Below are 18,031 nucleotides of genomic sequence, written 5' to 3'. Positions count from 1 at the left end.
TTCTTGGGAACAAGCACAGCTTATTTGTCCACCTCCCTTTGCAACAAGGCATAAGAGAGACCCTAGCAGCCTCTTTATAGGAAAAAAAAAAAAAATGTCTTCCTGTTATACTGAAAGACTGCATGAGGCCTCTAAAAAGAATCTTTCCAGAACAGAGAGCACTAAGGGTATTTAGAACAGAGACTGGGTTGGAGGGAGGGTCCTTTGGCTTCAAACCAAATCTGTGGGTGGCTTAGGCAAGAGCACTAGCAGTCCTGGGCACAGCATCTCCTTCACCATCTGGTCCTAAAGTCTCCCCAGAACAGACATGAAGTTAGCTCACACAGAAATTACTTGGGGCATTACCTTAGCAGAAAACTATTTACTATGGACACTTGTCATAATTAGTTATCGCTCTCAGGAGAGCGTGTGTTTCTTTACCAGAACAAACTGCTCCCCTAGCAAACAGAACAAAAGCCCACAAGTTGGAAGGGGGTTTTTACTCCCTTTCAGAGGCAGCTGCAGGGCAGAGCAGGAGGGAGGCTAGGTTTGATTTGGGGGAGCTGCCTTAGAGCACAAGTGATTATGGAAGAAAGTTTACTTAACAGATTCACCTTCAAGCCAGCCCTGTTTTTTTTCTGGGTTATGAATTTAAGTACCTCTTAACAGGGGCTTACCTAACTTCACATGTTAAATTTGGTCAAGTTGCCTAAATATTTGTCAATCTGGAATGAATTATGTGGATCATTCTACATGTCAGCTGTCCTAATTCCTTCTACAAGTGTTTCATACTGCGCAGGAGTATAAACAATAAACCAAAAGTCTGCAAGCAATACATGCTCTTAACTGGAACGGGTCTTAGATATTCCTCTCCTTTTCATTAGTCAGGCAACTTCAAATCTACACAGATGAGGTACTTACACAGTTATTGCTCTAGGAAGTACCACCCAGAGAACTTCTGATGGAAGAAACAAATTGATCATGTCACCTGTTTAACACACACACTCCTTTGATATGCAAGAGCCACAGATCACAATAGCAGCACAGGGATCCTACATCTATACTTGCACTCCAGGAAGAGCAACACTAAGTATTTTGCTGGCTACATGGCTCTGTCTAAAGGAACAGCTAGAAGCCAGAGCTACAGCTTGACTATTTGCTTATTTGATAAGCATCAGCCTCATACAGCAGATCTTGAAGATTAATCCTACCTCAGGTAGGTGGCAGAACAAGAGGCTCCTTGAATAGGGAACTCTTTGGCTAGAAGTGAAACAGATGCAGAATACTCCACTTTGAAGTCTAATTGAAATGTTTTCCTGTGCGCATTTTGTTTATTCATTAAGCAAGCCTCCTCAGAAGGCAGAAAGAGCACAAAGCCTGCTTTCTTCTAACTAGATCACCAAAGTTTACTTGCAAATTTTACAGTATATGAATGAGATTGGGCTCCCCTTCTCTGTTGGTTCATCTAAAGAACACCAAGCAAGGAACTGGTACATAATCTTTCAGGAGTCCTATTTTAAAGTAATAAGACAACAAATCCAATATAGCAATTGACCCAATCAATACTATCAGTGTAAGCAATGTACTGAAGTACCTGTGAGAGAGAATGATCTTCTTCATGTTGTCTGCCATGAGGAAATTATAAAATCTTCTACACTGATCCCACTGCATGAAAGTTTCCTGTGCCCTAGAAAAAAAAACACACAGCAGAACAATCAAAGCTGTTAATGGAGATCTTGAAAGATAAAATTAATACACTGTTTTAGCCTAGAGGCCATATAAACAAATCTCCAGGCCTTCCCTGCCACAGCTTAACCTTTTCCAGGAAATGACTTCCACTTCAATGAAGCTTGGCAGTATCAGAAAACTGATCTGCAGTCTTGTTTTGCACAATGCAATTAACTATTTTGATCAGAGCATTTAAGAGCCATAAGTCAAGATCTGCAACACTGACAAGATTTTATTGTCCCTTTGCATAAACTGGATGTAATTTACCTAATAGGACTACCAAGAAAAGGACTAAAACCTGTTGCTGAACAAAGTGTTGTCTATTGTATGTATTAGCTCTGCCGAGGAAATAATTTATGCAGAATGTTTCCAATACGTACAGACACTATTATTGTTTTAGCTTCATTGGCAGAAGCTGTAGAAATAAATACTAGTTGCAGCAGCAAGTGGCATTGGAGTTGAAGTCTTTACCTATTCTCAAAGCAAAATAGCACTTCACAGCTTATCTGTTGTTAAAACAGAATTAGTCATCCAGACTTCTGTGAGCTCTGCCAGATACCAGCACTCCTTTGCTATGCAGGGTCATGGCCAGGTTATAGCTTTACTCTTAGCAGGTTTGCTGTTACTGAGGAAACACACTATCATTTACTGAGCAACTTAAGAACGCTGGGAGAAGTTTCAGCTACTGAAGTACTCCTACCATTTAAACATTAACATACAATGAGAACTACAGCAGATTTAGCACAACCTGCCAAGCCACAACCTACAAATCCCCTACCAGAGCAAAAGCAAGCTATGTTTTCTTGTAGTAATTCATGCTGGAATATGGATTTAAAAAAAAAAACACCCCACCCACTTCCTTATCTTTTTGTCTAGCCAGACTATACCTACCATGTTTATGCCAGGGCAGGGAAATGAAGGAAGATCGGAAGATGCACATTTCTTCACAAAAGATTTTCCAAGCAAACCTATTAAGTTTTTACAAGATGTTTGAAGTTAAAGCTACTATGTTTCCTTGCAGTTCCTGTAGTGTACAGTAGTGCTCCTAATATGAAGGGCTGCAAGCACTGAAAAAAGGCAGTTTCTGGTATTTTGAAGACTGCACAGGTTTCAGAACTCAGGACTCTCCCCACAGCCTGTAGCTATGGTGAAGATGCATTCCGCAAGATCAAGAAGCAGAATCAAGCCTGTGCAGGCAGAGATTAAGAAATAAGGAGACGTGTCCCCATTTAGCCTTCGGGAACAAATTCCCCAGACTCTGTGTTAATTCATTAAACTAAGAGTCTCATTCTTCTGGCAGATCCTAGTATTGCTGCTACTTTATCATGCCCATCTATGGGACTCATGCTTAACACTCTGGAAAGGCTTTCATATTTCAGACCCTTGGTTCACCTTACTACCACTTTTTTCCTTTACTTCCTAAAGTTATTTGGGGGATAAAGGCTGTACAAGATAATATATGAAGAAAATGGAATTGCAAACTAACTGGTTATGTCTACCACAGTAATCCACTTTCATGTAGCCCAGAGGGCTGAGGCCAGCTATTTTAACCTACCAGATCAAGCCCAGGAAGGCTAAGGCTTAATCATTACACCTGGAGGTGCTTTGTACCTCCTTCCCTCCCACTTCTATAACAAGGGCATAAGGCCCTTCCTATCCTGTCTTTTGCTTAGTAGATATTTACTGATGTTGCTTTCCCCTAGCTCTTCAGCTAATTAGCTTTTAAAGTAGAAGTAGTATTAGGTAGAGAGACACCAGATCTGAAAAGCCTTCCTGCTGATTGCCCAATAATGCATAGCAGATGTTTTGTGATTGGAGATTTGCTAGTAGACATTTACCCAGCAGGTGGAGACAAGAGCTCAATAATCCACACAGCCCACTGAAGACTTGAATTAAACTCAGACAAGCAGCTGTTATTTTTCCACACAACTATCCAAGTGGAATATCCTTAAACAGGTTGTCCTTGCCTTGCTAACTCTACCAGCACATCAAGACACATTGCTACAGAAATTGGCTTAGCGAACAGCATTCCTTGCAACATCATTTTGGAGATGAGAAATACAATATTGCGTAACTGTAGAAGATGAACCATGTGCACCACAGCCAGACGTGATCCTTGCAACCCTGTCTGATGGCTGCCATTGAGGAGCTGGCTTCAGAAGCATGCTCTGTGCTCCATGCCAGAACCCCAAGACAAACAAGAACATTTTATTTGAAACAAAACAGAAAAACTGTTCCTGAAAACATCTGTTCAGATTTTAAGACTGTGAACTCATGGGGACCTAGCTGTAGGTTATACACTTTTAGCAGTAGTCACATCTGATCTCAAAAGGGATTAGGTATGATGGAATATTACTGAAGTATATATCAAGCTTTTAGTCACATCTTAATGCTTCCAGAAAATCATCTTACTTTCACCTTTAAGAGCTTAACTCATAAAAGGTGTCTTCAGACTGCTGAATATCAAACTTGTCCCTGTACAGGCAGAGCATCAGCAGTATCAAGAGAGTTCCAGCTACCCTGAACAGGCTAGGAAGACAAATTCCGTGGCAAGCCCCTCACCAGGCTGCCACAGGTTCACCATTTTTACCTGCCCAAAGGATTTTGACCCAAATACCCTACCCTCAACAGCCCCTTCTGCTTTTCAAATAGTCTCCAGGCTCAAAAATGCAGTTAAATTACTGTAAGGTCAGCTACACCTTAGTAGTTGTCCATAGGTACAGACAGTAAAAACTGAAAGCAGTAGCTTAGCCAGTTATAATGTTTTAATCTTCATATACATACATGGAAAGTTACTGTACATTAGTTGAGCCACCACTTTTCAAGCAGCAGTGCTGTACTCAGATCTTCCATCAGTAAATGTGTTACAGCACTAGGTGGAGCCATTACAGCTCTTTAAATCCTACAGCCTTGACTTCCAGATGGGGAACCACAGATTAACATTTTAGGTAGACTTTCTGGCTATAAACCTTCTTCTCCCCACCTTCTAAATGGTATAACATAGTTGCAAGTGCCTCTCCATCTCCTCATCAGCCCACAGCGCTGTTTCAGTGACACAGAGAGGAGCACGGAGTGACTGTGTACAGCTGTGTGTCTCTCTCAAGCCTCCCCAGGTCAGAGCTGCCAGATGAAGCAGCACACCGGAGTCAGACAAACTATTGTGAACCAAGGGATATTTCTCAGAGTGATGAGAAAGTGTAAACTATTGCAAACCTGGCATCATCTCAGCAGTTTGTCATGCTACCCAGCCTGCTTGGTTAATTACACCAGGAGTGCATGGGGAATGCCTCCTCTTAAGATGCTGTAGCAACAAGACAGAGTTAGGAGAGCTCACAAGCACAGACCAGAATGTATCTGGCCAGGTACAGAAAACTTATTTGCATTGTTGAGAGAACGCTTATTTCTGCTGCCAGATCAACAAAGCCTTGGCTGCTCCTTCAGGAAGGTGGCATCCCACCCGCTGCAGTCTGTCAGACCAGTTTAATGCACAATAAACACAGCACTCTTCACCTTGCCCTTCCACATGCACCCTACCAGAGATCTGCTTCCTCCTGCACCACCAGAAGAGACCAGCATGAAGAAGTCCAGACCTACCTCAGTGCACTGTACCCCTGGCAAACACTGACACAGCAGAGGACTCGCTCCTGGTTGGCCTGGCTCTCTCCCACGTATTTGCACACAATGTTTCCACCCAGGCTGAAGCCCACAACCACTAGCTGGGTCTGAGGGTACGTCTTCTTGATGTAATTAACCATGGCACCAAATTCCCAGGTGCAGCCTAAAAATAAGAACAAAGTCAAGAATCAACTTCCAAGATACCTGGATTCTTACTTCACACATCAGTTGTGTGTGTGCTTTAAGTTCAGCTTCTTATCCTTTGACTTTTCAGTAACAATAATGTTTTAAGAGCTCTGATTCACACATTCGTTCATGTATCTTTTATGAGTCCCGTGGACCTTAGCTCATGATTAGTTCTGACAGGGTGCCAAAGTAAAATGAAATTACCTTGCTTAAAAATCATGACAACAGCTAATCTGACAACTCTGGGCTTGACATTACTATCTAAGAACAGTGCACGTTACCTTCCTGGGGTTTGCCACTTCTGAACTTAAGTGGAGTGCCTGGAAAGCAGCTTGCCCCTTTGCTTTTAGCAAGGCTACCATGGATCCTTAAATCCATGCTGATGCAGGGAGGGGATGGAAATGCAGAGTTGGCTTGTCACAACAGAGCTCTCAGTGGACTGTTGCAGAGCCTGACTAAGCAGGTGCTCTCTGGAATCAGAGGGAAGGGTTTAAGCAGAGTCAGCTAGCCCCTGCTAGCCACTGAAGAGGTAAAGATACTGCAGCTTCCTAGAAAACATATGGGTATCTCCTCTTCAAAAGAAGAGGTAAGAGCCTCTATACAGATCTGTTCTGCTCTCAGCTAATACCCACTTGCATCCCACAGGCTGCAGGCACTGAGGGGTCCAGTTTCTGGCAGTACTGGGGTTCTCAGATTGTTTGTAGATTAGATTTAATAACTATAAAACACGCAACAAAGCATTACAGCCTATTTGCCTGGCAGATTTGGAATCTCAAAGCACAATATTTTTATTCTGGCAATTCAGCCGTTCAACATAAACATTCAAAATTTAATACAGTTCAGCATAAACATACAAAATTTAACACCAGTCTGCTAAACCCACAATTGACTCCTGACTTTACTGCAAATATCTACAGGTACGTTAAGAGGGACGTGAGAGCTCAGGAACAACCAGATCAGGCCACAGGCAAGGCAGCCACATTCTACAAAGATCATGTTACTAGCAGGGTAGTTAAGAATAGCTGCAGTCAGCCTTAACACAGCTCCAAATACTTTATTCCTTTTAATTTCTAGGTTAAGAAATATTTTCTCATACTGAAGGTGAAAGCCCAAATTCATGGCAGTTAAGCACTACTGCTTCTGTAGCTTTACTGTCATACTCTGGATTTGTTGCTGTTCCTTTACATTTGTGTTATATCCAGGGACCAATCCTCATGTGTCCCTCCTAGCATAGAAATGTACTTTCTGGATAGGCTGGTACAAATTCCTCCCATTACATATTACAAAGCCTCAGAAGTAGTGTTTATTCTTCAGAGCCAGGTTTGTTTTGCATTCCATTAAACTGACATTTCAACATCTCTAAAATCATTTAAGCAGGCTCTTAGTATCCACAAGAGGGGTTTTTTTTTCCCAAAAAAGTTTTTTGGAAAGAAAACTGCCTCCTTGAATAGGATACATGTGTAAGAGCTGGGAGAAGAGACAAGGAAAAGTGAATCCCAGTATTAGTCCCCCCTCTTCCTCACATGTAAGTTCAGTTTAGTTCCTAGGAAACAATACCAAATCATTACCCTTATTCAGATATGGCAGTTGTGTTATGCTGAAGAAGGCTGATCAAGCCCTAGAAATTCCACAAGTCTGAAAATAAGTCCCCAGCTGCTATAAAGTACCTACCGTATGTGAACATTCGTGGAGAAGTGAGCTCAATGTTTGGTAAGGCTCCCAAGTGATTCAGGACAGCACATCTGTACCCATTTTTTTGCGCATAGTCAACAAAAGTGCGGATATACTGCTTTTCACTGTGGTTAGCAATCCCAGGGCAGATTACCATCGTGACATCCTCTGTGAACAGAAAGAGAGAGAAGTTAAGTAAATGTCACTTCATGCAAATTAAGAGATTCAGAAGGTTTCCATTTCAGATCCGTGGGAAACCATATACCAGAAGCAAGCTAAAAATCCTACTAGTCTGCCAAAAATCCAGTATGGGACAGGAGACTAGGCAGCTCTAGTGCTACAGATGTGAAAAAGTAATTCATGTTACAGGAGATGAACAGTTTTCTAACTTCAGGGAAAGCTGCCCAAACAGTTCTACAGGCACTGCCTAGAGACCAAAAGTAAATTCTTCCCTTTGAAGGATGTTTTTGACATTACACATGTTCTGCCTTCTGACAACCTGTTGTGACTGCTAAGTGTGTAGAAGCTCTGGAGTCCACTGCTCCTTCATGCACCAAGAAGACCAAGTTATTTTTCCCTTATTTCCTTTCCAGAGTTGGGTGTAACACAGATCTTCAAAATGAAGCTTTTCTAAGCATAGACATTTTGATCAGCTGACATTAGCCATCATCTGCTCTGTGGCTAATCTAATGATAGTTGACCTGCTGACACCATTCACTAGTTTAACAAGAAATTATTTCATCAACTAAGAAAGTAATTGTAATTCAAATAAGTACAGTAAATGATATTCAGTGTTAACATATGCACTTCAGCTTAGCTATCAGACTCTTCAGGTGCAAAACTCCAGCATTAGCAGCTCTAGCCACTGAGTTTTTGCCTCATTAGGAAAGCACTGCTCATTCTCTTCAGTGATAAAGATAACAGTAACTGTTCTAGTTCAGCATTATATCACGAGGATCTCAACACTGACAGTTAAGAACTCTGCTTTTTCTTAAGGCCAAATGGGAGTCACAGGCTTACAACGAAGTCAGCTACTTCAGGGGTAAACTATACTTATGAAGTCAAGTCACAGTCACTCAGTTCTAAGTATTGCTATTACTAGTAGGAACAGTGAGAGCTTGAAAGCTGACGTTCGCTCTGAATATAAATACATAGTGTAAGGAATCACACGATTTTCTACTTTTTCATGGAGTTCTCCATGTCTGGACTCCTTCATACCCTACGTACACAGAGTTTGTTTCCATATAGATCTTGAAACACCTATTGTTAGTAAAGACTACCAAGAATCTGTTTCTAAAGGGGAGATAGTGTAGTTTCTTTTCCATACACACGAGGCTCTGAAGAACCCCCTGCAGCCACCCTCTGTTCTGTGATCCCACAGCTTAACAGGCAAAGGGCACTCCAAACAAGACTCACCACCAGTTTCTCTTTTCCAGCCTCTCACCTGAGGCACAGTTTATGGAACATTTCTTCTGACCCTTAACTCCCCATCTCTTGACACAAACAACAAATTAGTCTGTTGGGGTTTCTCCTGCTGTCTGAGATATAGGTATACAGCACAATGGCCTCATAACCTCCACACATTGGTTAGCATTCTTAGCAGACCCTTTCCATCATCAGAATTAATATCTTTCTTTTATGATAAATCAAGTAGCAGTGTCCTCATCCATCCCCCAGAGCACAGAATCAAGGTTAGAAGCTAGATGCAGCCAGCAGCTGTTTGACTGACCTCCAATGCAATGCTCAGACTGCGGCTCAAAGAGATCAAAGGTGGCTGTTGCTCCATCTGGCATCGTGAGGTACTTGCGAAGTCCATACGGATGAGGTGATCTCACTCTCCCCATTTTTCCATAAAGGGCAGTCTGAATGTGTCCACTCTTTCCCCAGATCAGGGGTGGAATGTACCTGAAAGAAGTAGTAATACAATTGCTTACCATTGTTGTGTTAAGGAGCCTTTGAGAACAGGTAAGTGCTCCCATAACAAACCTCCCCCTTGCTACCGAATATAGTAACAAGGATGAAATTGGTTTTGCTATGACTGAACTGGCAGCACTGATCTTTGTAGCCTTACACACGAGGAGAGAATGATAAACTCTCAAAGCTGAGAAGTCAGCACTGATAGCGGCAAAAGCTGAAAACCAGACACTCCTCTATATTGAAATTTTACATGCACAGATGCTTTTCACCAAATACACAGAGGCCTTGTGCCTCAGTGAGATTGGGAAAGCAAGTTGCTAGCCAACCAAACTGACCTCCGAAACCTGTACAGTGTTGTAAATCTGTTTTAATTTAAACACTGAAGCCTGATGTGTTGAGCCACATGAACTTGTGTAAACACCTGACTGTACATACAGTAGGAGAAACGACAGGATTCACAGTAAGTTCTAGAAGACCAAAAGTCCCAAGACTTGCTGGTTGGGACAATGCTACACAGAACTACTTTTCTCAGTTAAGTGATGAACATGGTACAGGGTGATTTTACCTCTCAAGCAGAGTTAGGTAAAGCAGGGACAGTTTTGAAAGGACCTGTCATAACTGGACAAACTCCACTGCAAAAGAAAACCCTTTCAACGTAAGAGGGAGTTTACAAATTATGTTTGTTTGTCAAGGGCACATTAAAGTTAGATGATAACGCAGATTGTCTTCTTTTTTCCTGGCTTACTGGCACCCAAAAAAACCATGGGGCGAACAGCTATTAGCTAGAAAGCATTCAAGGCTTAGTTACCAGGTTTTTTTTAGTACAAGCAAGCTGCAAGTGTTTTAACAGGAAATATATTGTAGTCCACACGGTGGTGGTAGGGCAGTCACCTGGCCACTCCGCAAAGGAGAGACTGAGCTGATGCCTTGAAAAAGACAGTTACATCAGCTCTCAACAGGAAAGCATGAATGATTTATTGTTTAGGAAAAGAGCAGTCCCAGAGGACATGCTTCCAATTAAGGAGTTGTGGTCTCTGCTACACAGAGAAGGGTATCAAGAAGCTTGAGAGCTACTGATAGCACCTTGGATCCTGCGATTAGCAACAATCTCCTTGTTATGTTTTTTAGGACTTCCTGCAATTATTCCCTTGGACTTCTTGACACCACATGAAACAGAGATCATGTTTTTCCCCTACTTCAAAGAGGACAAGGCAGCTCAGGGCTCAGATTTGCTACGTAAGCCTATGAGCCACTAGAATTGTGATGGAAACCTTGCCTTTGTGCTCTGACACTACCTACTCACACAGCTAGACCTTCTTCCCCATGACAGCTTTTATGTGTCATAGCCACAACTCCCTGTTCCCCCTACACACTCCTCAAAAAAACACTTCTTATAAAAATAAAAACTATCTAGGTTTGTTTAACAAGAGCAGCAGTATGCTCTTTCTCCCTGCTCTCTTCCCTTACCTACAAGAGACTTCTTACAGACAAAGCAACACAGCTGTTCATGGCACAGTTTCATTCACATTTTGTGAGTGCACTTTCCAAGGAGACCCAAAATAGATTCACACAGAAGTAGATTCCACTTCAATAAGGGCTGCAAAAGCTGCCAAATGATGCTTGTAACCTTGTAAATTAGCCCTCAGTGCATCTTTGATTTGATCACTCAACTATAAAGCTTTTCAGAGAATCTATGTGAGGCTAATAGCGCTATCTTTTATCGGCCCAGCATCTCTGCACTGGGCAATAGGCACTGCAGGTGGATCTTGCCAGGAACAATGTGCAGCATGCCAGCCATGCAGAGATTCCTAGCAATGATGGGGACTGTACAAGCTCAACCTCTGCAATTGCTGGTAGAGATGGAAAGTAGTGGATAGATTCTTACGATTCCAAGTAGATATCCATCAGGATAGTGCAGTCAATGTAAACAAAGCTGCACAGGAAGAACTGCAGATGGTTCTGCTCCAGTCCCATACAGCTCACTGCAGAGGGTTTTGAACAGCAGCTATTATGTCAGATGGAAGAGACACTGCTCTCCTTGCACAACAAAAAGAAGCTAGCTTCACCCCAGTTATTTACATTACAACCAGTTTGGGTCAGTAGACCTACCCCACAATAAACAATGCTTGACTGGCTTTGTCTGCTTTCACAGACGTCTTTTGCAGATGGGTTTTGCTAGGAGCTTTTGAGGAGAGCTGTCAAATACAACCTATAATAAGAATTTGCAGCTCTTTCAGAAGAGACTCGGACGTCAACATTGTTGCACGGTTTCTAATCTTAGGTTAAATGCATGCATTGGAACATTTTTTGTGATTGTGCATCTATACAGTGCTTCTCAAATCAAGGATTATCCCAGGTAATACCCAAAGTCTCACCCCATAGGGCTAAGACGAAAACAATTTCTCTAGTTACAGCAGCTACGTCATACAGCTGTGACCAATTACTGATACCACCTTGATGAGAAAATAATAAAAATCAAGGATCTCTGCAAGCACCAATCCTTTCCTCATGTTTACCTGCAGTTCAGTTTCCAACTATAAATTAGTCATCCTGTGGAATAAATGCAGCAGCTGCAGCAGCACATACCACAGGATGTTGTTAGAGAGGAAATTAGAAGTCTTCAAAGCCTCACCACTACTGCCAGAGCTTAAATGAAGACAAATGGACTTCAAGCATACTGCTTACCAAGAGTGTACTACTTACCACAGCCTGCCTCCTCCAGTCACAGCTGTTTTTTGGTGGGGAAAAAAACCCCAAACCTGCCTTCAAATAACCTGACTGGAAGTTAAAGGCAAACCTTTAAGCTGCTTTTACATGTGCAAACAGCACATGCAGTTTTATTGATATGTTCTTCATTAAAGGAAAGACTAAAACCAAGGCAGGAATCCCTGTGTCTCCATCCATAGTGATAGACAAACAATACCTACGGGTTCCACATTTCCCTCAAACCTATAGCTGTGTAAAGCCCTATGGACAATGATACATTCACCGCCTGCTCCCTTCAGAGTGCACAAACTAGTGTTTCTAAGCACCCTGTGGACCAAGCAAGTAAAATGCTCAGCTTATCTTTTATGTTAACTCCAGTCAGTTGTTTAAGCATCACACTGCCTGCAGCAAAGATGTTAGTGTTAGTCACTCTGCATGTAACTAGTCTTCTAGATAAATATTCAAAGGTCAAGTTCCAGCATGAGTAATGTGCATAGGACAGTACTCTGATGCAGAGATTTGTTACTCCCACTTAGTCATACTTAACCATGTTAAGTATACTTCTGTAGTTTGCACTTAAAAATAAAGCAGTTTAAGCCCTGAAACATATGCAAGTGATGGAGCAGCAGATTCTCACTTTTCTTTTACTACTGCCCATCAGCCTTTAAGCAATGGGCTTGTGTCGATACAGGTATCCTAAAATCCCTTAAGTATCTGGGCTACAGGAAACTGAACATCACAAGACTTCCAACAGGGAAAGGGAAAGTTGCCCAGATTGTACAGACCTTGAATAAACTGTGGAAAACTAAGAGATTAAAACTCATTTTACCAGATTGATGCAAAAGCAAGCAGCTATTAAAAATATTAGACTTTAATTTACCAAGACAAGTTGCCAATCTAGCCTACTACAAAACCCATGACAGTATATATAGGCTATAAAGCACTGGCAGTAACAAAGTGATGCCTCTCTATCATAGCATTCCAGTAAAAGTCATCCTCAGATGAGGGTCAAGTTTGACTTTGCAAAGCATCCTTATAATCTATAGCAGAATCAGGCATACAATCTGTCTGTCAGAATTTGTTGACGCTCCACATTATGGCAATGGAGAAATCTGTTTTGAAAGTCTTCCTATAACTTATTTCTATCTACATCTTTTTACAAGACAAGGAAGTCTACAAGAACTTCTAAAATAAGTACCGAGCATAATAGTGCAAGACTGTACAGGACTGCAGGACAAAACATCTTATCCAGGATTTGTGTGGACTTTCAGCTTGCTTTTACTAAAATCATTCAAAGAGGAGAGCACAGAAAGAACTATTCAGTCATGAAGGTGCATTATACCACACTGGCAAGGGGAAAAAAGCTTGCCAGGCATTGTGCAAGAATCTTCACCCTCTGAAAGTGCATATCAGAGAAGCTAAGTTTTATTTAAGCATATTATGTGAAAAACAGTTCCAGAGACATTTTCATATTCAACCCTGATGAAAAAAACCTATCCAGTGCTGACAGCAATAGCTAGCACAAATTGTTTTGCAGTGAAGCCAACATGCCTCATGGCAAACAGCTGAAAAGAGATGCTCCTCTGAAACTATCATCCTGGAGGCAGAAGAGCATGTACTCAGGGTATTTTTCTCGTGGCTTACCTTAACAAAACAAGCTCAGCAGGTTGTGACATGTGGAAATACAAGCTAGGCATGATGCAGACTAAGCAACTAAGTAGTATGCAGTTTAAGGAGAGTTCAAGCATCACCCTTTAGACTTTATGCTAAAACTATCACTACTGCTAAATTTAACCATGTCTTCCAAACACAGGTCCCTCACTAATAAAAGCAGGTGGCTTCCCTCTGGAACTGATATTAAGTAGAAGCAATTAAAGTGTTCAAAGACATGACAGACTTCATTTTCTCTGTAATGCTTGCTATAAACCAAAGAGGTTTTGAAAAGCAGTGTACTGTGGAGGTTGTCTCAGCACAGCAAATTTCACTGTAAGTAGATGACCGACTATGTATTCCTCAGTGTTCCCTGTTCCAGTGAAGCTGCTCACAGATGTACAAGACTCCAGGCACAGACACCGGGTCTATAAGCAGCGTGTCCACTGTTCTGCAATCGCAGTCTACAGTCGACAGGAGCGAGTAGCCAGCTGGGTGGTGAACAGCAGTCAGGAAGACCTCTGGCCAAAGAGCTATATGCTTGCCTGCACAAGGATGATCGTGTAACACAATAGCAAAGACAAGCAAGTACTGATAACATAGGAGACCCGAAAGCAAAGTTGCATTGTAATGGAAACAAAAATCGCAGTTTCTGTAAAACAAAAATGGCTTCCCAGTTTGCTCTAGACAAAGGCTGACTCATTTTCCTGTTTTGATTTAGTCAGTTGCAATAAATATCAGGCACTCTGAGTAAAGACAAATATTTGAGGCAGTTAGGGCTTCCAGTAGCAAATCCCATAACTTCCAGTAACAGGATTTTGTAACAGAAGACTGACAGGAGAACAGGTCTGAGGATGCCAGTTACTTATTATGGAAGCTGACTTATATGGCAAAAGTACAGAGTTCAGTCTTAACTGGCTAAGTAAATTCACAGCTAGTCACAGAAATCTACTCCCAAATGCTAATGTTTTAGCTCTGACTGCTGTGTTTCAGCTGTGCAGCACAGTCCCACATCTTGATAGGTGGCTGTCCACAACACTGCCCAAGAGCAACGTGTTTCACGAATGTTCTCCTAGCATTTTATTATTAAAAACATTTCCAACACGTGATTGTAGATTAAGTTTTAGTGCTCTCAGGCAGCAGATTATAATTTTAGAGCACGTACATCACCCAGTATGCAGGAATTTAGGAAAGCAGCAGCTGTATAAGCAGCTCACACAAAGTACATAAAAACTGTGCTATTTTTATTAGCAAGCATCAGCATTCAGGTCCTCAAAGATCTGAAGTGGAAGTTCAGCAACAGGCTTATTTCTGGAGCATTACTTAATTTTATCTGAGGAGATTAACACTTCCAACATTAACTCTTACATCACCTCTGGTGTGCTGTAGTACACCAGATACTGATGGCAAGAAAGCAGAGCCTAAAACTTGTCCACATCAGGGGACACCCTGAAAACTGCCACCCGCATTACAACAGGTGACAAGTTATTTTCTTCCCCTTAACAGAGCAGTTCAGAGATATATAAAGGATGCTTTGCAAATCAAACCTTGTTTGAACCTTGTCCCTTATTTGATGCTATGGAATGCAATTTGAATTCCAATCAAGAAAGATCATCTAAAAGTCTGCAGGGTTCAACCTCTCCCCGCCAAATATGTAGAAAGCAGCTTTTTCTGCATCAGCTCAGCTAGACTGTTCAACACAATGAAGGCACAGCAAATACGTAACAGCAAAAATTTAAAGCAGCTTACAAAGCTTCCATGTTCCCTGAGCCTCTGAAAAGAAACTAACATAAGCGGAGTAGAAGTGTTTGCTGCCCACAGAAACTGTATGAAGTCAGTACTATTTAAAAAGTACAGACTGGTCTCCTTGGTTAAACCACCTCCTTCTCAATTTAGGCAGCTTTTATTTAGTCAAGTTCCCATCACACCCCTCAACCTTCAGTGATTACAAGTAGTATTCTAGTCAAAACAGGGCATGACTATTACAGCACATCTGTCCTTGCTGATGAGAGCTGGAGAACACAAGGCTGCTGCCAATGCCACAGCAGAGCACCTAGCAAGGACTCAGACCCCCTGAGGCTGCTTCTATCCCCAAAGTCAATGCTTCAACTTACCAGTAGGGAGCTGCCACTCTTCTCTAGCTCTCAACATGTTCACCTGCCAAAGCTTCAGGAGTAACACTGTTGTTCTAGTTTATTATTCTCCTGGAAACATTCCTCCCAGGGTAAAACACTAAGGAGTTGACAGGAATCAAACACTTTGCTATTAGATAGAAGAACAGAACATTGAAAAGCTTGATGACAGCTTTTCTGACTACTTGTCTCCTTGCATCTAGGAGAAAGGCAGTGACAGTGCAAAAGAGCCTTCTAGTACCAGGCAGCCTGCTTATCCAGTACAGCTTACTGTGCAAAGAAAGGATAAGAAGGACCTACACTGAATCTTTGACAGTGTTTACTAACATGCTTGACAGTCATTTGTCTCAATTTTTGAGAGGCTTGCCTGTATTAATGATAAAAGTGTGCAGATAACAAGGATAATTATTTTCGATATGGACGACACTTGTGCCGTTGCCTCTGCAGGCATAAAGATTCACACACACACACACACACACTTGATGGTAGAAGAACTTGGGAACAGCCAAAAAAATGTCTAGCCCTAGCCCGATTTGTCCTCATGAATCAAAGAGCCAATGCTGCATTTCTACAGGAATAAGAGAGCAGATGGCAGATTTTCTGTACCAATTTGAAAGAGAGGAAAAGGAGACAGCTGCAGTCAGGGGTTAGGCCTGAGTGCTCAAGGGCACCAATAGCTGTGCTGATTTGCAAGGGCTTCCATGCAAGCAGCAGTTCTTTGAATGAAAAAAGCTCTGATTATGCTACTCCACTTGGTAAGCCAGAGCTGGACAGGGGTAGAGGAAGGGAAATAAAGGTAAGAAAATGTGAGCTCTAAGAAGACAAGAATTTCTTGCTTACCAGTGTTTGATGGATATGGAGAAAGCTTCCAGCAGTTTAGAGAACCATAAAAAGCAGTACTAACATCTGCAAATACAAGGTACCTGGCACGGTGCCATCTCATGCAGTTTTACTATCCAAAGCTTTTAAATTATTCACCTATCACCACTTGGCATACTGAATGACACTATGGTTACAATGCAATGAGTAAGTCCATAGGTGAGGATGATACCATGAAGGGAAAACAAAATCCAAGTATTTTTTCCAAGTATTTTTGAACAGTTGCATAGATATAACAATTTTGCTTATTTCTGCTTTCTCCCTGCTGCCCTGTTCTTTCCAGCAATATCCTCACCTGTTCCTTCCTTAAGCATAAGGGAGCTGAACAAAACAGGTCTGAAAGCCAGTTCGCAGCTGTACAGAAGAACTGGTGTTATAACAGATCTTATAACAAATCCAGTACTGATATAACAGGAGGGATTGTTGGGCTACTTATTTTGCTTTCATGGTAAAATTTGAAAAAAGCTGCTTAATCAGCTTTCCTAACACTCTGAATAATTAGCAAGTAATCAAAGCCTTACAAGATTTTTTCAGTGGAGTATGGCACAAGCTGTTTTCACATAGCTTTTTGCTAATTAGTCCTACTAACTACTTCATGCATAATTGCAGAAATTTAAATCCATTTGTTCCCCTTTAGTGTCCAGGTGACTTTCATGCCTGGAGAATAATCCTGTCTCCCCTAATATAGGTATATAGGTAGACTGAACAACTACCTATTGACACATCCTGGGGTCATACAAGTCTTTCAGGCAATGTTCTGCCCAATAATGATGTGCTGGAAATCACTGCTACAGTATTCAGAGTTGGCAAAACTGAGCTCTGAGCTGATCCAAAGAAACTGTGTGTAATCTCAGGGGTTTTGCTATTAACACAATACTTGAGTTCCACATGAAACTCCTGCAATTAATGCACAACAGACGTATTGCAGTTTTTAGACATGTTCTGCATTTTTGTTCCTTTGGGAATGCTTTGCTCTCCAACTGAATGAAAGTCAGAAACATGCCTGTAATACAGTAGTGTTAGGAGCTTGTGCCATGAGAACAGAGCTGAAATAAAAGTAAAACAGACTCTGAATTAGCTTACAATCTGTTTCTAAAGATTAGCCTGATGCTATTAGGTCTTCAAGACTGGCAATCAGCACAGCTTCATGCTTGCTCTTTCAGTGACTAGGGACATTTCAATCTAGAGTGCCAACACTGAGATGACAAGTGTCTAAGATACACTAAGGAGGTTCTAGTTACTTGGTATTTTTTAGGGAAGCAACTGCTTTGCAGTTAAGGCCTTAGACGTAATCAAGAATCCAATTTCAATGCTCAGCTTCAACTCACTACCAAACTGAGTGCATCAGGGAACCCCTCTTTGGACTCCAATTTCAAATGGATAATGCTTTATTTCCTCTAAGAGTTTACAGATCCTATGGCTTAAGATCTTATGCCTTACATAATCAAGGCACCTCACACAGCACCACTAAAAGCCTCTCATCTCCCCTAGAATGACTGTCATTAAGTCAGCTTGACTTTTGAGCTCCAAAAAGGAAGGTTCATGCAGCTGCACTCAGCACTTTCTAG

General features: G+C 41.6%; 1 protein-coding gene across 3 annotated transcripts in view; it reads right to left on the bottom strand.

Moving 5' to 3' along the window:
- Positions 1-18,031, bottom strand: part of ABHD2 (abhydrolase domain containing 2, acylglycerol lipase) — a 41,265-nt gene that overhangs the window by 10,104 nt on the left and 13,130 nt on the right. For all 3 annotated transcript variants that reach the window (XM_032994271.2, XM_032994270.2, XM_032994272.2), the window contains exons 4-7: positions 8,909-9,084; positions 7,180-7,347; positions 5,302-5,485; positions 1,574-1,666 (exon numbers count right to left, since the gene is read on the bottom strand). In XM_032994271.2, the coding sequence (XP_032850162.1) occupies positions 1,574-1,666; positions 5,302-5,485; positions 7,180-7,347; positions 8,909-9,084 (621 nt within the window). The remainder of the gene's footprint in view (positions 1-1,573; positions 1,667-5,301; positions 5,486-7,179; positions 7,348-8,908; positions 9,085-18,031) is intronic.

Source organism: Tyto alba, unplaced genomic scaffold (assembly GCF_018691265.1).
Source record: "Tyto alba isolate M040663 unplaced genomic scaffold, T.alba_DEE_v4.0 Super-Scaffold_41, whole genome shotgun sequence".
In the NCBI taxonomy this organism is placed as follows: domain Eukaryota; kingdom Metazoa; phylum Chordata; class Aves; order Strigiformes; family Tytonidae; genus Tyto; species Tyto alba.
Note: the sequence above shows the minus strand (reverse complement) of the source record. Positions and strands in the feature narration are given on the sequence as shown.